Genomic DNA, 25082 nt, shown 5'->3' on the forward strand with positions numbered 1-25082 from the left:
TGATTAATCACAGTACGCACGGCGTTTTGCACTGGTTCCCCTAGCGTTTTCAACGCAGTACAAGAGACCTCTCGTAAGAGAACGTACTCGGTTACTAACGTAACCTCGGTTCTCTCTAGAAGAGGGAACGAGTACTGCGTTTTCTGGCCGTGCGTACGGTTCACTCTGGTTCGCTTCGGCGATGAATAAAATCAGTGAATCAGCCTTTTCGAGCTCCTTTTATAGGACTAAGCCACGCCCGTTTCGGCGGGAAGTGGCGAGGAGGGCGCGAAGCGCCCTCATTGGCCTGACGTCACCACAGGCCTCGCTCGATAGGCTTATGCAGTTGCCGCAGAGCAGCCAATGAGCGAGCGAGCCGTCTCGCCCATGGCTGCGTGCTGCTGCAATGCGCTTTACATTATTTCAAAATTAAAGGATAATTTTTTGCTTCAGTATTTCGTGAAAAAGAGTTTTTCCCCTAGCGTTTTCAACGCAGTACTCGTTCCCTCTTCTAGAGAGAACCGAGGTTACGTTAGTAACCGAGTACGTTTTTTTTTATATATAGTATTTATATTTTCAATTAAAATTAATTTTAATTTAGTGTGTGTTTTTAATTTTTATTTGTTTAACTTATTTTTATAAGTTTTATAAAAGATTGTAAGATTATTCATTATTCATACTCATATGTAATTCAATTATAGTATAATATGAAACAGTTGCACTGTGTACTACTTTAAACCACAGTCTGTTTATTCTGCAGTAACAGTGAAGTGAAAATATTTCAGAGTCATTTGTAATCTTATCATTTCTTTTTAGATCTGTAGTTTCTTTCAAGGTTACTTTCAAAGCAACCAGGGAAAATATTGACTAGATTTTGGCACAAATGAGAGCAAAGAAACAAAGGTAAAGTACATTTGCCAGGCGCGTGCCAGTAGCGGTTCACAGCCGAGGAGACCGACGTTCTCGTCGGGGCCATAAAAGACAGAGAAGTGACATTGGGGATGGAGAAACCCACCCAAATTAGCTTCAGTTAAACAGGCATATAAAAAATTGGGTAAATGTGTAGGCTAGATTTATGCCTATTTTTTCACATCTTCATGGACACAACAATGATTTCCCTTGTGTAATATTTTTCCTTGTAATAATGTATGGTTTTCTAAAAATAAGAACTGCTGCGTCTGTGTGAAGATGAGATAAGCAAAGTGCACACGCTACATTGATTATGGCCAAGCATGCGCCCTTAAATAGCATATGAATAACATACACAACGCGCCACTGACTTTAGACTAGGTTTTTCCTGGTCAGTGGCGGAATTGTTTTCTAAACCTGCAAAATAGCATCAGGGAACGTTTGCGCCGGAACACGCCTCCTCTTTGCGCTGAACCGCCCCCGGGAGCACAAATGCATTTCCGACGTGCGTCTGTGGAGGGAAAAGTCCGCTGTGCGCGGGTGCAAAATAGGAATGATACATGCGTCGGTGTACAAAGTCAATTGCACTGGGTGCAAAATAGGGCCCCATAAGAATTAATCATTGACAGTATGACAGAGCAAAGTCAAAAATATAAACTCTGACATACAGAAGACTACTTGTAAAGTTGTGAAATATTACATAAAAATGCAATAACCTGAAACAGTGGATAGGAGCAGAATGTGGACAAGCCAGAGGTAATGTGTGCAAAGAATTAACCTTTAGTTACCCAGCAGCACTAACACAACAGCTAGTAAACAACATTTCCATTTTTTTTATAGGTTTTTCAATAACAAGTAAATCTTAAGATAACAGAAATATTGGAAGACATATTTTACGTGGACAGAAGATGCATATACATAACTTTTAAAACTAATGCATAACTTTTAAATCTAACATAACTATTAGAAAAATATTTGTACACTATGTTTTACATGAAGACAAACCTCATAAATGGCAAGATATTTTATATATTTACACTGGTAGCATGAGTAACCTAGTGATTTGTATTTAAAATGTTAACTCATCCAGGGAAAACTACCTAAAGATACTATAGAAAGGAATTCCAAGAAAATTATTTTTATTATCAATTTTACATGCATAATTTCAAGCAAGTTTAGGATCATTCAGCATCATTTCAGCATCATTACTCCAGTCTTCAGTGTCACATGATCCTTCAAAAATCATTCCAATATGTTGATTTAGTGCTCAAGAAACATTTCTTATTATTATCAATTTTGATTTTAAGAGTTGTGCTGCTTAAAATATTTTTTTGTGGATACTGTGATGATTAGAATCTTCTGTTAAATTGTGTATATGTATATATATATATATATATATATATATATATCTTTACTTTCACTTTTGATCTCTCTCTCTCTCTCTCTCTCTCTCTCTATATATATATATATATAGAGATATATAGAGAGAGAGAGACATGACATCTGTGTATTTTAGGTGCGAGGTGGCGACAAGTTCCTAATGTCACTATTCTGCATGAGTTGAAAGTAGAACAGCACGATCTCTTCATAGTTTTGGATGGAGATTCTCTCATTCACACCATGGAATCTAAAAGGAAGTGTAAGCGGTTTAATATTTAATTACTTTTACAGCTTCAGCAGGAGTACCATTTCTCTGTGTCCTACCTCGCAGAATCACCGGGTTTGTACCATGATGGGGCAAAGGGGTAAATGTCCGGAGACAGTTCAGTGTAGTGCCGGCTGTCAGTGTTACCCACACAGATACCTGTGAGAGGAGACCGTAGAAAAAAACTAAGAGTGAGAGAAGCTCTTCATGAGTCAATGATGTATGTAAAGGGGCACTTAAACCCCTTATGTCAAGGATGACAATGCTTAAAGCCTTACCAGGAGTTACAGCGACCTGAGGGTGTAAGGACTGATTTTCCTGCTAAGACAAAACGCACCCTGCAATAAAGCCATAAAATGCACCCTGGACCGCAGATAGCAAAGACAGAGCACAGAACCTGTGAAGCTGCTTTGATACAATCTGTATTGTAAAAAGCGCTTTATAAATAAAGGTGACTTGACTTGACTTGTATATACGTATGATTTTTCAAGGCACACTATGCAGTTTCTGTTTTTTTCAAACAGCGACCCCTAGAGTCGCTGTGGAGTACTTGTATTTAACGTTACTGTTGTAAATACCACTCACGCAGAGCCGTCTCTGCACTCTTCCAACCGCGCTTTCTTAATTTTCTTTGTCGACTCTGCTATGATTCACGTCTGAAATGCGTGCTAGTGTCTTCCATAGAGGCTGCTTCATATGTTGTCGATGTATTCTCTTGGTCGGCGTTACGTCACAAATCATGTGACCTGCATGGCAACAAGCCGCCGCCAAGTTTGAACAGGCGGTCAGGGTTTCATATTATTTTGAAGGTACCCCCGGGAGCCGCCATTGGCTAACAAGCCTTCACCTGCTGTTAGCATCCCATTGACTCCCATTCATTTTGGCGTCACTTTGACAGCGAATAACTTTACATCTGAGGCGTTTAAAGAATCCATTTGTCCATTGTTTATTTCTAAAGAAACACGACAATGTATAAAAGGCTCCATTACCTTGTATCTTACGTTATGGCCCCGTAGAAGCAGTTTTTGTAAAAGTAGGCTAACGATTGCGTCATAACCACGCGACTCTCTGGAAATTACCGTAGAGACAGGAAGAGAAGCTCGCAATCAATCGGGGGGACGTGGAGGTATAAAGTCCGATAAAGTCAAGGGAGAAGCCCATAGAGAGTCATGAAGTTGCTCCTGCTCCTAGCTCATGGACAGCTCCTACTCACACTCTCCGTCTCTGCGAGATTCGTAAGGGAATGGTTCCGATTTCGCTTGGCACAGCTACTAGAAAACTTACAACTGTCAGGCAGGCTGCTCACGTCACATCTACGTCGTCAAGCTCAGTTTGAGTCTGCGCAGTACGCTCGGCAATCAGGAAGTGACTGCTTCTAATGTGCTTCAACTTCTCTCCGTTGAAACCTATGGGGTCGCTGTGTCCAGTTTATATACTGTCTATGAGTTTGAAGGGTAAAACAAACTGAAGGCAAAGCCCGAGGCAAATCAAAAATGTATTTATTCACAGAAGTTTTGCTGTGGATTATGTCAGTTATGGATACTAACGGACTACTTTGTATTAATGATGAATGATATCTGTGTATGCAAATGTATGTCGGTGGTGAGAAGTTAATGTAATAAAACACTTATGTAAAGCGCTTTGTGACTAGCTACATGTCTGTGAAAGCTCAGTCTGTCAGTGGCACAGCTTGTACAGTGTCAGTGAGGGACACAGTTTTTTCAAAAGCCAAAAAAGGCTAACTGCAGAAATGTATCTTATTCCCCACACAACTAGTGCATTTTCATTGTTGCTTATCAGTGTAGAGCTGCCGACCATTATTCATAGCAATGTCATAACATAGCAACAGAAAATGGAGTGGCCATCTCTGCAATGGTATTATTTTGTTATTCTTTGATTTGCCCCTCAATTTGTCCATTCATTTGAGATTACATGGTATGTGCATACCCTCTATTCACACTTTTTGCATTAACCAGTCATCAGATTCAATTTTATTGAATGTAGTGTCTAACAACAACAGCTAGACTTTAACATTTGTAATGAGAAATTGTTTCTTAGACATTGTATAAGTTGTGAAATACTAAAAGGCGTGAAGATTGACATGCATTTGTGCTGTGTGAACTAACACCTCTTCCAATCGCCTGGAGCCATTTCTCTCTCCTTTCTGGCTCAGTTGCCTCGCTAGGAATCAAATAAAAGGAGAGGTCACTCCTTTTTACGCTGTTGTTGGTGCAACCAACAACACAACAGTTTTTCAGCATGATTTGCAACCAAAGGAAAAGAGCTCGGCGCTCGTTTGTCTTCCGCTTCGTGTTGCTTAATGGCGGGCGCTTGTTTGTTTTACCCTTCGCCGCGTTGCTATGCGCGCGCAGTGCATTATGGGAGTACAAGTCCCGGATGTCCGACCTCGAGAATGTGACGTCGTGCCGTAAAGCAAGTTGTGATTCTCGCAAGATTTGTTGGGGCGCCACCTCTCAAACTTGCATTGCTGGTTGAAGCTGTTATATTAAGGTACAAATCTTGCATAGTGTGCCTTTAAGTATAGTTTTATACCCATCTTTTTGTATAATTTTTAATTTAGGTAGGAAAGATCACCAATCAGTTTTGAGTATGCAAATATTTTGATGACTCAGTTGCTGTTGAATAATGCAAATTCTATAGTTGTACTTCCATGGCATATTTTCATACTTGAATATATTCCATAAAGTTTGCTAAAACCACATGTTAAATAATTAATGCCCTCACTTTCTAGACGTTCTAAAGCTGATTGAATCCACCATATCCGATGAGCGTGTGAAGGTAGAGTTGGTGAGTGGATTCGACCCTCTGCCCATCAGCTCCTATGATGATGATACATTCGGGTACCAGATCATAAAGAAAACGGTGCATGACATTTTCCCGTGCAAGAACCATCCATTGGCCCAACGACGGAATCCAACGGCCTGGAGAAGGTATAATGTGTGTACGTCATTTCAGCGCTCCAGTGAAGTTCACTTAATTTATTGGAATTTAGTTTTAGTATTACTTTAGCTCTATGCGTAATCTGACTCCAATTTCAAATGATAATCAAATTTAGATTGTGTAATATTGTAAGATTGATAAATATTGATTATGAATTAATTTAGATCTTTGATTATTCTGGGCATCTCACACTCTCAGAAAAAAAGGTACACGGTGGTACAAATAATGTTCCTCAAAGAACAGTTTTGTACCTTTTCAATAATAGTACCTTTAATGGTACAGGAAAGACCACTGATGATACTGTTTGGTACCTGTTAAGGTACAATTGAAATGAAGGTACATAATTGTTCTCACATCAAGGGTACAGTGATGGACCAAATTACTGTTTCATTCATGATTGGTTGCTGTGTTCAATATTTGGCATAGCAACAAGTCAATGATTGGTCGAAATCGCTTCAGCCACGGAATTTTCCGAACTGACAGCGGGAAGCAGCGGGCTAACATTACACAACTGCAGCGCGGTCGATATTATTTTATCAAACTTGAAGAAGACGAAATTTAAAGGTGAGTTCTGATAATTTATGTATATATTTAGTTCACAAGTCTAAAATATAAATGTTTCAGCCACTTAACATTAATTTAGCAAGTTAAATTTGCTCCAAATGCTTTTTAGCCATTTGACTTGTAAGTTATAACGTTACACTTAAAAAATAAAATAATGCAGTTATTGACTATTATTAAGTCATCACGTGTACAATATATGGCGTTTGTTCTCCATTATCCACTATAACGTTAACTGTTAAATGTTAACTTTGCTATTAGGCAACATGAAACTGATTGCCCAAGGTTGCTGCAGCCGTTACTGCATTTTCAAATAGACCGGAGAGCGGGAACTTCGCGAAGCAGATTACGAGCCCGGAGCACCACCACAAGCCGTGGCTTCGCCCTCGTCAGAAGAACTTTAGTGGCTGGACTCCAATTATAAGACGAAGAGAAGAGGGAATTCAAAAGTGGGTTTTATGTTTGTTTAACCAAATAAAATGTATAAAACGTTACAGCTACTCAACATGATAATAGCGAGTGTAACGTTAAATAGCTTAATTGTAACTTACGAATCCAGTCAGTGATAGCCGTCTGCAATTGAGTTTCTGTGTCGTAAGTTCACATTTAAAACATTATTGCTGTAAATGAATGCTCAACCAGAGGTGCCATGCTGGTGTAGCCTACTTTACACATTAGTCCACAATACTGTAAGTTATGCGGTTTTGGAACAACGTGATTGAACGCCAACGAACAGTGCGCAGATAAAATAGTTGATCACTCGTTCTGTGTTTAAATTAATGCGATTACCTGATTCTGTCCTAATTCATCATATACATGTCATATACTCAGCTAATGTGTCTGTGATTTTTAGATCATGATGGGGTAAACTGTCAGTGCTGGTCTCACTGACTGATCACACATCTGAAAGTCTTCCTGCGTCCTCAGCTGTGAGGCAAGTAACTTATCAGTACAATGTGTTATTTGAGTTTCTTAATCTTATGATATTCTTTTTTCTGATGAGGTTGAATTTATATTTCTAAGACAAAATGTTTGCCATAATGACAGAGTGATGTCAATCTTGATAAAGCACAGTAACTGCACTTCAAATGAACTCTGAAAGATTTCTGTCACTTAACTGAAAGTATATTCACCTAAAACTCTGACACTCACAAAGTATGGTAGCATACCGGTACCAAATGTCAACATGAAATGTAACGTGCAAAATGGCAATGCAATGTGTAAAATGGCAATGTATTTCTGTATTTATATTTACATTTTCTATATGATATGTGCAACATCTGGAGCAAAAAAATATTCAAAATCAATAATATAATAATTTGCATTACTACACTAGCTTTAACATAAAATTAAAACATACATTTGAAAATGAAATGTATTACAGAAATTAGATGTTTAAAATGTTCAAGCAAATATTATAGCAAAATTATAATTTAGGTTATTTTTCCTAGTTGCTTTTACACTCAAAGTTAAGGCACTTGATGCAATGATCGTCTCAGAATCCTTTTTTTAAATCCAGATTGAATTTTGCCACGTTCATCACGGGTATTTAATAAAAATGCAATCATAAGTGTCTTAACTGTGAGTGTAAATGCAATTAAGAAAAATAGCATTTAAATTATAATTTTGCTACAATTTTACGTTGAACATGTTAGTTCACCCAAAAATGGAAATTCTTTCATCAATTACTCATCAATTGCGAGCTTTCTGACCCCCCATAGACAGCTACGCAACTACCACTTTGACGCTTTAAAAAGTTCCTAAAGTGTTTGTAAAACTAATCCATATGAATTGAGTGTTTTAGTCTAAATTTTGTGCTTCATTTATGATGAACAGGTTGAATTTAGGCTTTTATTCATCAATTCACATCAGATACGGTAAAAGGAAGCTCTAGCATGTTCGCTTGACATGCGAAAACAAATGAGGTTCATTCTCGTGTGTTGCGCAGCACGTTTGAGAAAGAGGTTTGTTCTCACGTGTCAAGCATGTTCGGTTGAGCTTCTGAAATCTGTTCATCATATAAAGTGTTCATGTCTCTTCAGAAAATTTTAACTACGGTAAACTGCTCGATTCAAATGGATTGGTCTTACGATCTCTTTATGAACTTTTTGAAGCATCAAAGTTTTAGTTGCATGGACTGTCAATGGGGGGGCAGAAAGCTCTCAGATTTCATTAAAAAGATCTTCATTTGTGTTCCAAAGATGAACGAAAGTCTTACAGGTTTGGAACAACATGAGAGTGAATAATTAATGCCAGAGTTTTTTTTAATTTTGTGTGAATTATGCCTTTAAACATCTCTAATCATTTTTGTAATATGTTTAAATGATATGTTAAAACAAGTGTAGGAGATGGCTAATTTAATTATATTATTGAATGTGAATTGTCACTTTGCCCCAAACATTGCACATATGGTATGGAAAATGTAAATTTAAATAAGAAATACATTGCCATTTTATATATTACATTGCCATTTTGCATATTAAATTTCAAAATGTCTTTTGATACTTGTATGCTACCATAATAAAGATATCGTAAAATAATTTGAATTGAGCAGTTTAGTCCAAGTTTTTCTGTAGAGATACGGTCATTTTATATGATGAACAGATTTAATTTAGGCTTTTATTCACATATAAATATTCATCAATTCACACATCAGTTGTGGTAAACGGAAGCTCAAGGGGCGGAGCTTCATGAGCTCGCGCTCAGTCTCTCAGGACAATTTAATTTCACGGAATGATGATAATATCAGAAACTCTCAGTAACGGTGTTCATTTCGAGTCGGACAATAATGCCTACAGAGTCAGAGTGCTGTATAGAGATGGAACAGGTATAGTTTAGTAGTTTAATAACGGTTATTATAACGTATTTGTCATCTGCTTGTATGTATCCATTATTCATTAATAGCCTACAAGTCTGCTGTCTGAATGATGATCAAACATATACTGATGAGTTTAATAAAGTTTATTGTACATCACACAAAAGATGAAGCGTCAGTTTTACTTCAGAAAATCACCGTAAGAGCTGAGTAAACACAGTAAGTTATAAGAAGTGCGCAAGTACATAAACGAATTTCGGTAGAGTTGAGGGAGCATTCCTGTGGGCGGAGGTTAGTCAAAAAACTGTTCTAGTGACGTCATTAAAGAAGGAAGTAGTTAAATAAAATATCTTGCTTGGTATTGAACTTTGAGCTTTATAATTTTACAGATATTATTTATGCTCTAACAGCAACATTACACACTAACTAAAGTTTGAAACATGGGATCACGAAGAACGGGACCTTTAAATGTGAATAAAATCCTAAATTTAATCTGTTTATTATACTAAGTGGTAGTCTCTTCAGACATTTTTTACTAAACTTCTCAATTCAAATGGATTAGTTTAGACATGTGCCGGTATTCGGTAATGCGATAAATCGCGGTAATGAATATGCACGATATTGTTATCGTGGGCACTTCAAAATACCGTGAAAAATAATAGATCAGAATTTATATTTATAGAATGCGCATTAGCTTATTTTCCATCAACCGCTTAAACAAACACTGCGTATGCTGCACGAAACACGTACGCACTCTGATGTAAACAATCCCCACATGAAGCACTGCGTGCACGCGGCGCAGTGCGCACTCTAGTCTAATGTAAACAATCCTCACATGGAGAAGAAGCATGGCGGAAGGAGGAACGCTGCCGACGATTTATCCATAGGCATTAGGCAGTAAAGTAAAGGATTTATCCCCCTTCTAAAAGCAGGGCTGTCAACTCTACGCATTCAGCTTGAGACTCACGCAATTTACACTTTTCACACGCTCTCGCGCCACACATCCATTTTCTCATGCAGAGAAAAATCGCGGAGCAAAGAGGACACTGACACCGACAGACTAGACAGAGCAGGTTACTTTTCATATGAAATAATTCTCAGCTCTCAGGTTCTGTCCATTTTATTACGAAAATCAGACAATAAATACCGTTTTGGCGCTTGTAAATGTGACGTGACCGATCGCTGTAACGCCTCAGTTCAAGTAAACCGATCATCTGTTACCTCATATTTAAAGATACAGTACAACTTACTGAAAGGTATTTATGCCTCATACATAATATCGATCAATCAGTGTTTTTCAACCATGGAAAGAGGTCAATAAAACTGCAGGTGAACAATTTATGTCACAGAACGTTACATTTACCTCAGGAAAGCCATTTAATGACCAATACATTAGTTGACTAGAAAAAATAGCTATAGAGAGGAGTATTTTGCTAAATATGTGCACTATATTACATTTGTAATATATTTTTACTTGTGTCATAATTGTTATTATAATGAAAACCAAATTATATTTAATTTAATTTTTAACCTTAATTTAATTTTTAATACCAGCTGACAGGGCTCTCTGTATGTTTACAGCATTATGTGAGATATATTTTTTCTAGAGAAATAATAACATTTAGGCTATGTACTGTAGCCTACCTAATATTTATCCAAAGAGTCAATATTGAATCAAGATTGAAATCAAATCCCAAAAATTGAATTGAAATCGTGAAAATTGTGTAAAATTCTGTTTAGTTACCAAATGTTTTGACAATCACAATTACACCTATTGTGATGCAAGTTGTTTTTTTTCTACATCCCCTCCCAATCCATCTGTTTCTCTTGAGCAATTAAAATATCGTGATAATACCGTATACCGTGATAAAAGCTCAATCAATTAATCGCAGCATGAAAATTTGATACCGGCACATGCCTAGATTAGTTTAACATTTTACTTTTCTGGGTATTTTATATGAAGCTTTAAGTGAATCATTTCAAACTTAGTGGAAAATGTCAAAATAAAGAGAGTTTTTTTGTGTGTGTGTGTGTGAAACTTGTTTTCTTATCTGCATTTCAGTTATTCCAGAAAATGGACCGAATGCATGCTGTGGTTGATTTAAGGTGTTTCCAGGATTTCTTAAAGGTATAGTTCAGCAAAAAAAATGTATTCTGTCATTAATTATACACCCTCATGTCATTCCGAACCTGTAAGACCATCGTTTATCTTCGGAACACAAATGAAGATATTTTTGATGAACTCCAAGAGCTTTCTGTTCCTCCATTGGTAGCCTACGCAACTAATACATTCAAGCCCCAGAAAGGTAGTAAAGACACCATTAAACTAATCTAAGTGACTCCAGAGGTTTTATGAAGCGATGTAAGCTTTGTTTTGCCAAAAAAAAAACAACATAATTTACCTCTATATTTACAAAATAATATTTTCTAAAGCACATTCACGGAACAACACCTGGTCTTGAGTCAACACAATTCGCATGCGTCGTAGTGCTCCCCCTACTAAATAAAGTGGTAAATTGTGTTTTTTGCTAAAACAAAGCACCTGCATCGCTTCATAAAATTGGTTAAACCACTGGAGTCACATGGATTACTTCAATGATGTCTTTCCTATCGTTCTGGGCCTTGAATGTGTTAGTTGCATTGATCCCAATGGAAGGACAGAAAGCTCTTAGAATTTCATTAAAAATATCTTCATTTGTGTTCTGAAGATGAACAAAGGTCTTATAGGTGTGAAATGACATGAGGGTGAGTTTTTGGGTGAACTAACCCTAAGTAAAATTGTTGAGGTTGGCTAAGCTGAAATCCGTTATAGAAGCACATTACATGGATGCCAAACGAGATGTTGCAGGATTTGTAGTTCACCCAAAAAATTAAACAGTCAATGAGGCCCCATTGACTTCCAGAGTATGAAAATAGTATGAAAAATATTCTATGGAAGTTAATGGGGCCCCATCAACTGTTTCATTTTCAATTCTTAAAATATCTTCTTTTTTGTTCAAGTAAACAGATTCGGAACAACTTGAGGGCGAGTAAATTACAGAATTTTTAGTTCTAGGTGAACTATCCTTTTAAGTTTAGAGGTCAAATTTGAGCTTGTCATTGGAAGTATAAATTTAATAAATTTACGTCTGTCTTTTCTAATATTGATTCTTCATTATGTTCAGGAAGAACCGGCTACATCTCAACCCACTGTGCAGATCTTGGGAACTTCTTGACTGGAGGGGTCTTCAGTGAGAGGAGAATCTTCAGCAGTGGAAAAATGGAGGGATCTGAAATTGCCGAGCAGTTCGGTTGGAGGATGGTGTTTTAAAAAAGTTAAATAAATGCAAGGGTATTGTGTGAAAGTAAGGGAAAAAACAAGTCTAGCTTTGTTGTAGATGAGAAAATATATTTTATGTACTGTAACATTTTAGTGTAATTGCATTCTAAATTATTTCAAATCTTTTTAAAGAAGTGATATTCTGTTAATTTTGCTAAGTCTTTATTGTATTGTGAAGTCTTTGATGTATTTACACAAATAAATACTTTACTGTAAGTTGGAATGAAAGTATTCAAATGTTCATATGTATTTGATATGTATTTACAGAAATTATTAAATTGATGCCTTTTGGATTCAGTTGTTGAATGTACATGTTATTCAATAGAAAAATAGCCTTTAATAGTTCTCGTAGGAACAAATTTTACACAGTTAAGGTACAAAGGGGCTTGTCACTGGGGTGGTACCTTAAAAGATCAAATTTGTACCTTTGATGAAGGTACAATATTGTATCAACAAGTTTTAAAAAACAAAAGGTACATTTTGGTTGCCCATGGTACAAATCATGTCCTTTAAGGTACAAACTGGAATGGAACAAATTTGTTCCTCTATATTAAGGTACAATTTTGTACCAGTAAAAGGTACCGCCCCAGTGACAAGGGTTTGTACCTTCTTTGGTACAAAATTGTACCTTTTTTTCTGAGTGCATAATTTCAATTATTAATTCACTAAGGGACTCGATGCCGCACAGAGTCACACGCCCCGGGTTTACGTGGATTTCACGGACACAGCCTCGCCAGTCTGATCTTGGTCAGAGGGTGTAGGGTTTGCTAATACCTCTTAAGTCGGTTGCCTACTGCTCACGCATACAAAAAAGTGTAGTTTATTTAGCCACTTCCGTACAACTTGCCAATTCAGGGATAGACAGAAATCAAAAGGTCTTCAGATGACATGCCTACTGCTCCATTCATATGCGCCTTTAGTTTGACCTATCCTGGACACAGAGCTGCGGTAGCACCAGCCTCCTCATAGTCTACTAAAATAATGATTTCAGAAAACTACAGAATAAATCAAGATGTAACATTTATTTTTCAGGTAAAAATGTATCATGCCAATTACAGAAGTAAATGATAAAAAGCCAATTCAGAAATAATAAATACATGACATCATTTACTCAAAGATGACTCTAAAAGTAAGTAATGTTTTCCTGACAAAGACACACAGTGATGTGTCAGGGCTTTCCAACAGGAAAACACTGAAACAGCACTGTATGGGGGATGATCCTGGTAAAGAGTCCCCAAGACTGCTCTGACACCTAGCCTTAAATACCTAGACAAGAACAAAAGGGTTATACAAATATTGTTTAGAGTTGTTTGGGCCAATCCATTTACCCCAGGGGGTAGCACCTGGTTTCTTGAGATATCTTAAAGAGATATCACCCATAGAGGAGAAACAGGATTCTCCTAATTTCTCAACCTTTCTCATCAAACCAATGACTGCAATGAAATTAAGACCATTTTACCAATCGCACTGAGACACTTAAAATGATACCAAACATGAAAAGGAAAAACAATATATTCACAAGAAACACCATATGTGATATATAGACATTCTTACTGAACTTTCAGTGACTTGAGGATGGACAGGGGGGATGAGTTGAAGTCAAACAAGGAGACAAGAAAATAAGTTTGGGCAGGGCAAGGTTCTGTGCTCTGTCTTTGCTATCTGCTGTCCAGGGTGCATTTTATGGCTTTATTGCAGGGTGTGTTTTGTTTTAGCAGGAAAATCAGTCCTTACAGAAGTGATAGGTTTAACATATTTATAACACGGAGTCAGCTTTGCAGCCTTGGCTAAATTAAGTTTACACAAGAATATATAATGATCTGAGATGTCATCGCTCTGCTGTAGAATTTCAACGGCATCAACATTGATTCCATGTGATAATATTCGATCTAGACTCGCAGGGGTGGGCAGCTTCGGTCCTGGAGGGCCACTGTCCTACAGAGTTTAGCTCCAACCCTGAAAAAATCACCTGCCTGTAATTTTCTAGTAATCCTGAGGACCTTGATTAGCTTGTTCAGGTGTGTTTGATTAGGGTTAAAGCTAAACTCTGTAGGACAGTGGCCCTCCAGGACCGAAGTTGCCCATCCCTGATCTAGAGTATGATTACGACAATGGTCCTGACACATGTTGTCTAACTCCAATAGAGTTAAGAATGTCTTTAAATGCCAATCCCAATGCATCTTTTTCGTTATCTACATGTATATTAAAATCACCAACAATTAGGACTTTATCTGCAGCCAATACTAACTCTGATAGAAAATCAGCAAATTCTTTGCTAAAGTCTGTATGGTGCCCTGGTGGCCTGTAGACAGTGGCCAGCACAAATCTCAAACGTGATTTATCCTAATTATATTTGAAACTAGACTTCTAGTAATTCTGAAAATATTACTATAAATTACAGCAACACCTCCCCCTTTGCCTTTCAGACGAGGCTCATGTTTATAACAGTAATCTTGGGGGACTCATTTAAAGTAATATAATTGTCTGGTTTTAGCCAGGTTTCTGTCAAACACAGCACATCTAGGTTATAGTCTGTAATCATATCATTAACAATAAGTGCTTTTGAAGTAAGGGATTGAATATTCAGCAACCCAAGCTTTATCATTTGCTCATTTGTATTATATCTGTTTTTTATTTGTTGAACATCAATAAAAATGTTACCCTTAGATGGATTTGGAAGTTTTTTGTATGTCCTAATTCGGGGAACAGACACAGTCTCTATATGATGATAGCTTGGTGAAAGAGGCTCTATGTGATGGGATTTATCTGACCTGCAGTGACGTGAGACAGCTAGAAGACGGTCGGTTTAGTCAGTCTGTCTGCTTCCTGAGCTGAGCCCCAATTCATGTTTGAGCTTTAAGACTATGTGCCATATTACAAACAATTGAAATAATTGGCTACTTTATATAGCTCACATTTGTTTCAGTTCAAAAGTTCTTAAATAAGTCTTAATGGTTTGTTCATTTAGAGAGTAAGGATATTTTTTTACTTTATAACTTTATGATACAGTACTCATAACTTTATGATACAGTAGTTTGTGATATCTGGCAACATCCTGGACAGATAACAGTGAGCAGCTTTTCTGTTTTGGTTAATCATTGTTTAACCAATCATTGTTTGTGGTAAGTCATGTGTTTTGGGGTTAAAAGGAAGTAATATACATGATACATTCTGCATTTCAGCAATAGCAGACACAGTTTCTTGACTGACTTCAAGTCTTCACTTTATGATGACCAAATTTATTTTTCTAGCTGGTAAGTGATTGTTGCTCTTAGAGAATGCTTTTTAAGAGTTTGAATGTTTGAGTGTTTTATTTGTTAACATTCCATTTGTATCTCTTTTCAGGCTTTTCTCTGGCATTGTGCCACTTTGGTAAGTTTTTATTTATTTATTAGTTGTTTCATTATTAAATATTATATTGAAAAGCCACATTTAAATAATACTAATAATAACAATTCAAATTTATCCATTATCCAAACAGCTTGTCCTTTGTAGGGTTGTGGAAATAACAATATTAATACTAATAATAATAATTCATATTCATATTATTATTAGTTCTGTTTTTTATTATTACTAGTGCAAAATGCCCGTGCAAAATAATTTTTTGTGTGTGTTTTTAGTAATTGTTGGTTTGGTGCCCGTGAAAGAGACTGTGAACGCATTTAATTCAGGGAGCAGGCTAGGTTACTACAAATGATGGCTGTGAATAAACTATAATATTCAGAAGTAAATAGTGTAGCTGACTGAGTGTTTATGTATACCACAACCTTCTAAGTGCTAGTGCAAAATGCCCGTGCAAAATCAGTTTTTGAGTGTGTTTTTAGTAATTGTTGGTTTGGTGTTTGAGTGCTCATTGTTACAATTACACAGCAAAAGTTCAGTGACATTTTTATTTGTGCATGGTAGAAAGCACACAGTGAACTCCGAGAAAACGCTACGCTTGAGGAAACAGTTTGTGAATAGGCAACTACAAATGATGCCCGTGAAAGAGAATGTGAACGCATTGAATAGGATATGTTTAGTTGGTGAATAGCATAGGCTACTATTACACAGCAGCGATAACGTTAATCGCACCAGAATGAAATATAATATTCAGAAGTAAACAGCATAGCTGACTTACAGATTCAGTTAGCATCCACAAATGAATAAGCGTGTCGATTCAGGGAGCAGTGCAAAGTGCCCGTGCAAAATCAGTTTTTGTGAGCTGATCGCCGTCAAAAAAGTTCAGGAGATATTTCTTAGCGATGGCTGATTTCAACAGTTTCAATATGATAAAAAACTTTTATATTGATTCAATGGATTAATTGCATTTTGGAAAAAAAAGTGTCATGAATTTATTGCATTTTTGGGGGAAAATAATCCATTTTTATAATAAATCTTCGAAAATCAAAATCTGGATTTGAATTTTTTATGTTATTATAACCTAAAGATGCTATGTGAAAGTTTGAAACAGAAAATAGTGGTTTTCATCTTGCCACTTTCTTGGTAAAGAAAACACATTTTTACTCAAATTAATCAAAATGGATTTATCACGTTCTGGAACCAAACTATAATATTCAGAAGTAAACAGTGTAGCTGACAGAGTGTTTATGTCAGAATGTTTATTTTTAAACCACAACCTTCTTGGGGCTTCTTTGACTGATACAAGCCTCTAATGTCAGAATGTTTATTTTTAAACCACAACCTTCTAAAAATGATATATTTAACGATATCTTTAGCATTTCTCATCCAAACAATGTCAAACTTGGCACTGCACTTACTCATGCCCGTAGCGAGACACCTGTCGAATTTGAAATCCATCGGACTAACGGTTTGAGAGATATGTGGTTGACAGACACACAGACAGACAGACGTTTCTGTAATTTATAGATATATTATTAATATTTGTGTAATAAATATTTGTGTAGTAATTATTATTTTATTTTTTTCAGGACTGGCCTTCCAACTGCTATGCTACTTCACAAACTGGTCTCAGTACAGACCTGATGGTGGCAAGTACCTGCCATCTAATGTGGACCCAGATCTATGCACTCATTTAATTTATGCTTTTTCCATGATTGATGAGGAAAATAAATTGACAACCGTTGAATGGAATGATGAAATTCTCTACAGATCTTTCAATGGACTAAAGGAAAGGTATGTGTGATCATCTGATGTTTTGTTTATGAATATATTTGTTTACAGAATGGAATGCATTATGTAATGTAGTTTTGAATAAGTTTTTTTTTTTTTTTTTTTGTACAGCGAATAATGATACAAATATTTGTCTTGACAGAAACCCCAGCTTGAAAACTCTCTTGGCTGTCGGAGGATGGACCTTCGGCTCAGATCAGTAAGAGTCCAGCTCAAACATTGAATATTGAAGGATGTGTGTCTAGAACAGAACTGTTTATTTAATCTTCATGAGTTTTCCTGCTTTACTCTAGGTTTAGTAGCATGGTGTCCACATCAGAAAACAGGAGTACGTTTATTGAGTCCTCCATCGCATTTCTGAGGACCCATGGCTTTGATGGTCTGGATCTGGACTGGGAGTATCCTGGTGCTCGTGGAAGTCCTCCAGAAGACAAGCAGAGATTCACTCTGCTGTGTAAGGTACTTCATTATTTACAGATTTGTATTCTCTCACACAAATCAATGCTCTTTACAACAAGTTGATAACATGGTTGAATGTTGGAGTAAAAATCAATAAAGATGATAAATAATCATATGCATGTACGCATGTCCATAAGCACACTGGTGAAAATGCTTATTTTGGATTTTTCTATTTAAAAATGGGTAACGCTTTACAATAAGATTTCATTTGTTACAATTAGTTTACTACATTAGTTAACATGAACTAAGAATGTTATTGTTAATTTCAACATTTACTACTACATTTTTAAAATCAAAAGTTCTATATGTTAACATTAGTTAGCCTAGTCAATGCTCTGTAAATTAAGATGAACATAGACATTTTATTAACTAACATTAACAAATGTTTTCTAAAATGTATTGCTCGTTTAAATGTGCTCTAAGCTATGCCACGCGTTTTTTAGGCCAAAACATTTTTTTGTCACATACAGAAAACAAACATCTCCTCACTATCCGCTAGCTGCCTGTCCCCTGAACACACTGTAAAAAAAACGCGGTCTCTGTAGACACCACAGGCTCCACAAACGGCAACAAAAACAAACTGGGCTCACCCAGAGCCCGTCTACGGAGAGCCTTGGCACTTCCTATTAGCCCCATTGTATCGATCTTGGTTGCAGTTCCATTAGAATTCCACTGGAGGTGATCGCGGGCGAGTGCAGACTGAATGGGAGTCTATGGGGATAGGCGGCTAAATGTGTCTCTTTCACCCGATTGCCGTTGAGAAATCTCAGATTTTATTGTAGGTTTTGCAAGTTCAACATGGGTTATAGGTCGAAAGTTGAATGAACGAGTACTTATGTCCTTTCGATTTCTTACAGGTAGAGTTGTTGTTGCCCATAACATGCTAGCATTCTGCTAATGAACGCTGATTGGTCAGTGAAGGACTGATTACGACAAGAGATACCGCTTGATGGCATCGTGGCATCCGAAGCGGGACCAGAAACAAACAAAACAAAAACTCTTCTAGCATGTGTATTTACCTGTGTCAGCTGTGTTGTCGATGCCTCGAGAGAAAAGAAAGTGCAGAGCGTGAAAGCACCGTAGTGACTGAAGGATTGTCGTAAAGCAGTATCTCTGGTCGTATGATGTGTATGACGTCATTGACATTTTAAAAGACTTTTTAAAGCAAATAATTGACTCTAAAAAATCTAACACCCAGCAATGTGTAATTTCTTTGCATATCCTTTCGAATACAACATTCAGATTACTAGAAAAAAAATTATATCCTGATAAAAGTGGATTTTGATGGGTATTTCGCCATAGACCTCCATTCATTCTGCACTCGCCTGCGAGCGCCCCCGCATGGACAGAGACGTGTTACTGCAGCCAGTCCAGAAACCGGAAGTAAGCAGAGAGTGACAATTCTCTTCCACCCCTGGCTCACCCGCACCATGAAACCATAGACTGTAAAAAAATATGGACGTAGTGTCCGTGACGTCACCCGTAGGTTTCTGGAGAGCATTTTTGAAGCCTAAAGTGGGCGGAGCCGTCCGTCGCCATCTTGGCCTTGCGTCACTCCCGGATAACAGAAAATAGGCAAACAGTGCGTGAGTGGAGCTGAGGAGCCTGGCCCTGGCCATAGATATGAGCCTGGCTATCTGAAATCACCTAGCTCGACGTGATCGAGTTAGCTGATGATGTAAAGCCAATTAAAAGTTCCTGTTTTTGCCCTTCGAAATATTATAATAGTTAAAATACATGGCTACAAGTGAGACTGTGTATTACTTCGAGAGTGTTTGTGTGTGACAGTGATTTATGTGCATACATGTCAGTCACTCTTTCATGGTCCGTCAGCGCGGCATCGCTCAAGTTCGTAGAGAGCTTATTCAGTCCATTTTAAATTCTGATTTCGGCCGCCTCTCAAATGGGTTAAACCGTTAAACCATAGATATAGCTGCTATTGCCTTTGAAGTGCAAGTAACGTTAAATGCGCTAGAAAATCCGCGCTCATTCATGGATGTGCATTTATTGCATGAACGGAGAAAGCGCCGACGCCTGCATGATTTCATCTGACGGTACATAAGCATATAATCCATCTGTTCCGTGAGAGCAGAACGAACGAGCCTTTATTGACGTTTTAAATTTGAAAACCCCAAAAAGCAACGAAATTGTCAGACATCCATTAGTGCATGTTCACAGAGGAAAACAACTGAAATACAGCGCTGGTTGTTCTCTCAAACGATACTCGACGACAACGACTGAATCCAAAGACGTGGGCTTTGTACCCAAGTATTAAATTGTATGAAATAATCCCGAAAAAAAGCAAAAACACTGCAGAGAAGGCAAGTTCAGCAGCTAACATTTGCTGAGGTGAAGTGACGGCTATAGTAACAGCAGACAAACGGCTAGCATTGACATCAGCGGGAATCCACCTGTCACTCAAGTGGCCACACCCTTAAATTTAAATATTAATCAACTAAACGGATGAGTTATAAAAAAATTCACCCCCCTCACAGTTGTTATGAAGGGCAAAATTAGCTGTATAGACCAAAGCCACAGAGAGAACCAGGCTGTAAACATGTTTTTGTCTGCTGTAAAGTTGGTAATTTTAACATGAGGGAGATACAGATTTGACTCACTTCTGCAGCCAGGCCAAGCGGCCAGTTAATGAATTGCAGTTTAACTCACTTCCGTGTTGGTTTCAAGAGAGAGACGGGGAGGTTGCCGCTTGCATGAAACACAACAAACAGTGCTCCCGCCAATCACCGACAAGAAGTATTTGAGGGTGGGGTTTGGGGGGTTAGTGCGCGTGCACATGAAGTGGGTGTGGAGCCGAGCGTGTGGAGGAGAGAGAAGCATGAAGAGGGAAGTTTGAATTATGGCCGAAACACGACCAAAGAGACGACGTTCCGATGAACAAATTGCAAAGAAGAGGGACAAGGATAAGGAACTCGCGAAACACCGAATTTACATCGGAAAAACCTTTTAAAGGTGGCGAGAACTCCGCCGACAGAAGGGCTTCCAATCCGACATTCAGTTGCTCTGTTTTTGCAGAACAGGTAACGCTAAATGCGTTTTTCTTTCTAAACTGACGTTCATGTTCGCCAAACCAACACAAGGATGTGAACAACTTTGACTAAATTTTTAGTCAAAAAAATCGTTGTTTATGCTCACTGGTAAACGCGAAGCTAACGTTATCTTGCTAATTATTGCGTCCTTGTATAGGAGCTATACGTTAGTTATAACCTCAGGTGGCGAAACGATTTTAAGACAATGTTTCTCTTTTTCTGCATTCTGTTCTGCAATATATAAAACCCTTTATCTAACTTGGCGACATTACACATTGAATGAAGTATCAGTAAAACTTAACTTTGTTTGTGACTAAAGGCCAATTTATACTTCTGCGTCGGGTGCGCGTAGTAGGTACGGCGTAGCATACGCATAGACGCATATCATACGTCGTACCCTTCGCCGTACCCTGACGCGCACCTCCTCAAAAATGTAACTACGCGTCGCGGCGACGCGGACCGCAAGATCTGTGATTGGTCGGCTTGGTAGCATCGCATTTCCTCCTACACATTTCCGGCGTGTTCTTCTGCACCGCCCGTCATTTTTAAATTCGGTTCAACCGTCAACAGGTTCACAGGTTGCACGTACCATCTCCTCCGACGCCTTCTCTCGTTTCTGCCTTTTAGTTTTAGTGATTTCACTAAAACTGTTTTTCCACCTCGATAAGCTCCAACTCCAACATGATCCACTTTCTTTCAGACGCTAGTAGCCTAAACTCAAAACAGCCGCGAGGAATCTAAACACAGTGGAAAATTAAAACCCGCCCCCGCCAACTAGCGTCTCGGTGGTGTAACTGTAGAGCAACACAAACATAACGCAGAAGTATAAATGCTCACGACGGAGTCACCTACGTGCGTAGCCTACGACGTACACTACGGCGTACACTCGACGCAGAAGTATAAATTGGCCTTAACTTTACTTTGACTTTCCTTTATGCCGGAAGGGAGGGGAGGAGGGAGGAGACGGGATGAGGAGGAGGGAGGGTCTAGCTAGCCTCCGTTTTGTTTGACAACAATTCGAATGTCAACAAGAAGTTACGACTCCCGGCATCGCTTAGAGCACCTTTAATGTATTAACTAATGTTGACAAATAATTCCTTATTGGAAAGTGTTACTTAAAAATGTAAAAAAATAATAATAATAATATGAGCATAACAAAAACTTGAGAGGAAAATTAATTACAATTTTCAACCATGCTGAATTTCAGCCCATAAAAATGCAAGCCCTAAAAATACAATGCATTAAAATGCAAGCATGGTTAATGCAATGCCTATTTTTTTCAAGTAGTGCAATTCAACAGGCTTTTTATTTCAAAAACATTTGACATTATTTTACTTCCATATATTAGATTTTGGATGGCAGATTTTCAATGTGTATTATACATTGAGTTAAAAAATGCATTAATCCACTGCAAATATGTGACTAACAGGAACTCCAGGAAGCTTACCAGGCAGAGAGTGCCGCCACTGGACGCCCCATACTCATGCTCAGCGCTGCAGTGGCTGCTGGGAAAGGAATCATTGATGCTGCTTATGAAATTGCAGAAATGGCCAAGTATGTCTCCTGTTCACTTTTTTGTTCACTTTGAATCATGAAATATGATTATGGTTTGGATAGAATCTCTTAAAATGCCAATCCGATGTATAAATGGGTGATAACTATGAACTCGCTATTTCCCTTTTGTAATGCAGATATTTGGACTTTATTAATGTCATGACCTATGACTTCCATGGCTCAAACGAGACGGTAACTGGGCACAACAGTCCTCTGTACCGTGGCTCTGAAGACACTGGAGACGATATCTACTTAAATACTGTACAAAAGCCTTATATCCTACTGTAAAATTTCTGAAATACACTGCCTTGCCAAAAAAAAAGTCAAATGCCTATTGATGGAAATAACATCACAACATTTATTTCCATCAAGAGGTGCATCAATTGTTGGTCAAGATCTTGTATTGACAATGCAATAGTCAAGCACTCTGTAAAGTCTCCTCCAGCAAAGGCTTTCAATATATTTAAGGTCTGGTGCCAATTCATGTGTGAAAATCATTCTTCATGCTCCCTCCAAACCATTCTTTCACAATTTTAGCCTGATGAATGTTGACATTGTCTTCCTGGAATATGGCCATGATGTGTCTTCCTACTGGTTGTTTAAGAAATGAAAAGCTAGACACTCCATCAATTAGGGTTAGAAGAACTGTTGTCAAACATACAGTATAACATGCTTGAAACATAATAATCACTGCAATAATGATCAAATCATAGATTTTTATTAAGCATTTGTCTATTTAAATCCAAAAACTTTTTTTTTTTGGCTGAGCAGTGTACAGTATAACATCACGTATAACATTTAAATTATTTATGAATTATACTATGAGTCATTGCAAACACCAAGCAGCTGGAAACATGCAACAGAAAATAACTGATTCATCATGACAATGTAGGATTTTGCAATGAAATACTGGAGAGATCAGGGTACTCCTGTGGAGAAGCTGAGGATGGGCTTTGCAACATATGGAAGATCGTTTCGTCTGGCGTCTGCAGCCAGTGGAGTTGGAGCTCCAGCTAGTGGACCTGCCTCAGCTGGACCTTTCACCGCAGAGGACGGATTCTGGTCCTATTATGAGGTCTTATCTTCAAACTATACTCATGCACTTACATCATAGCACAATATTTAATTGTGAAAAATAAGATCAGAAGAGTTATGGACTGATCATCTTCCATCAGATCTGTACTTTCCTTCAAGGAACCACCGTGCAATGGATTGATGATCAGAAAGTTCCTTATGCAACCAAGGATGGGAACTGGGTGGGATTTGACACCAAGGAAAGCTTTACGACTAAGGTGAATATGTCATAAATGTTGGAAATTACATACAATTTAATGCAGTTCTCCTGCTTTCAATAATTAAATCTGGTCTGCTACAGGTGAACTACCTGAAGGAGAACAAGTTCGGTGGAGCTTTCGTCTGGGCTCTGGATCTCGATGACTTTGCAGGACAGTTTTGTGGGCAGGGCAACTACCCTCTTATTGGGCAACTCCGTACACTTCTTGATACTGGTACAGTACATCTCATATTTATAGAAGCCTATTCCAAAAAAAAACAAAAAAAACAAAACATACTTTGGTAGATCATAATTATCACGTGAAAAGTCATAATTATGAGATACTAATTTATAATTATGAGATAAAAAGTCAGAATTATGACATAAATGGGAAAAAGTAGGAAATTGATTATCCTACTTATTTTTTTTATCTCCATAATTTCAACTAGTTATAATTTCCATTTGTCATAATTAAGATTTTTTTAATCTCATAATTATAACTATCTAATTTTGAATTTTTTTACTTTTTTTTTTACATAATTATGTGCAAAATTTCATGTCAACTTTTTGTGATTTCAATTTGAGTTCAATTTCGACTTTTGATCTAATAATTATGCCATTATTTCAACTTTATTTCAACTTTATCAGACTTAAATTTCGACTGTCATACTTCAGTTAGTCAATTTTAATTTTGTCATGACTTATCATAATTTTGACATTTTATCTCATCATTTTGACTTTTATATCATAATTATTACATTGTATCTAATGATTATATTATATAAAGAATAGATAATGTATCATCTGTTCTGCATCACCCTGTCACGGTTTATTTTGCAATAATAACCGACTGACTGTACATTATCCTTTATTACTCCCCAAATAAAGAAATAATAAATATGTGGGGGTGAAATATTGATTTGAAAGTGGTTCATAATATTACCCGCACGCTTAAGCGTAGCCATGTTAATGTTTATGTTCCTAAATATTAGGAAATATCAAACCACTGATTAACCAGTCAGAATCCAGTATTCCAATAAATATAATAAACTAAATTAATAATTGGAAAACTTCAGATAAAACATAAAATTCTAATTTCCTCCTCCAGAGTTTCCTCTCCCTCCAAATACAACCGTGCTCTCTGGGACCTCAACAACACCATCCACCACCCCTTCATCTACACCTCATTATGTATTTAGTGTTGGTAACTTGATTATCCTGCAGTTGTTTTATTATGCTGTAGATGGCGCTGTGTAACCATGTATATTTTGAACATTTAAACAGTAAAAGAAGACAGTTCTAAGCCTACTCAGTTTCATTGTGTTATTGTTATCTATAGCTCCTCAGAACACAATGTTCTGATAAACACAACAAAATTGGCGATGAGGAGTGGAAATATTGACTTTAACCTTTACGGAGAAGATTAA

The 25082-nt window shown here is 37.4% G+C and overlaps 1 protein-coding gene across 4 annotated transcripts; it reads left to right on the forward strand.

Annotated features, from left to right (window-relative positions):
- Positions 1 to 1523: 1523 nt before the first annotated feature.
- On the forward strand, positions 1524 to 24957 carry LOC311073402 (acidic mammalian chitinase-like). Of its 4 annotated transcripts, XM_084099136.1 has the most exons (15): positions 1525 to 1644; positions 2405 to 2527; positions 5286 to 5341; positions 5441 to 5484; positions 15372 to 15443; positions 15535 to 15561; positions 17121 to 17325; positions 17465 to 17521; positions 17616 to 17781; positions 22258 to 22382; positions 22520 to 22643; positions 23275 to 23457; positions 23558 to 23674; positions 23758 to 23890; positions 24764 to 24957. In XM_084099136.1, exons 5-15 carry the CDS (start codon positions 15416 to 15418, stop codon positions 24910 to 24912), a joined length of 1314 nt encoding a protein of 437 aa, XP_083955262.1. In that variant the 5' UTR covers positions 1525 to 1644; positions 2405 to 2527; positions 5286 to 5341; positions 5441 to 5484; positions 15372 to 15415; the 3' UTR covers positions 24913 to 24957. The 4 variants fall into 4 exon arrangements, with proteins under 4 accessions (XP_083955260.1, XP_083955262.1, XP_083955261.1 ...); XM_084099135.1 differs by having other exon boundaries at positions 1527 to 1644; positions 2363 to 2527; positions 5286 to 5484; XM_084099134.1 differs by lacking the exons at positions 5286 to 5341; positions 5441 to 5484 and having other exon boundaries at positions 1524 to 1644.
- The last annotated feature ends 125 nt before the right edge of the window (positions 24958 to 25082 follow it).

The sequence above is a fragment of the Abramis brama genome, assembly GCF_963993115.1.
Source record: "Abramis brama genome assembly, chromosome: 22".
Taxonomy (NCBI): Eukaryota; Metazoa; Chordata; class Actinopteri; order Cypriniformes; family Leuciscidae; genus Abramis; species Abramis brama.

Excerpts from the sequence above, each read along its gene's own strand:
- LOC311073402 (XM_084099134.1), top strand. The coding sequence starts at position 15,416 with ATGATGACCAAATTTATTTTTCTAGCTG. Across the intron at positions 17,326-17,464 it reads TTCAATGGACTAAAGGAAAG|AAACCCCAGCTTGAAAACTC; the intron begins GTATGTGTGATC and ends TTGTCTTGACAG. Across the intron at positions 23,458-23,557 it reads GATTCTGGTCCTATTATGAG|ATCTGTACTTTCCTTCAAGG; the intron begins GTCTTATCTTCA and ends ATCTTCCATCAG.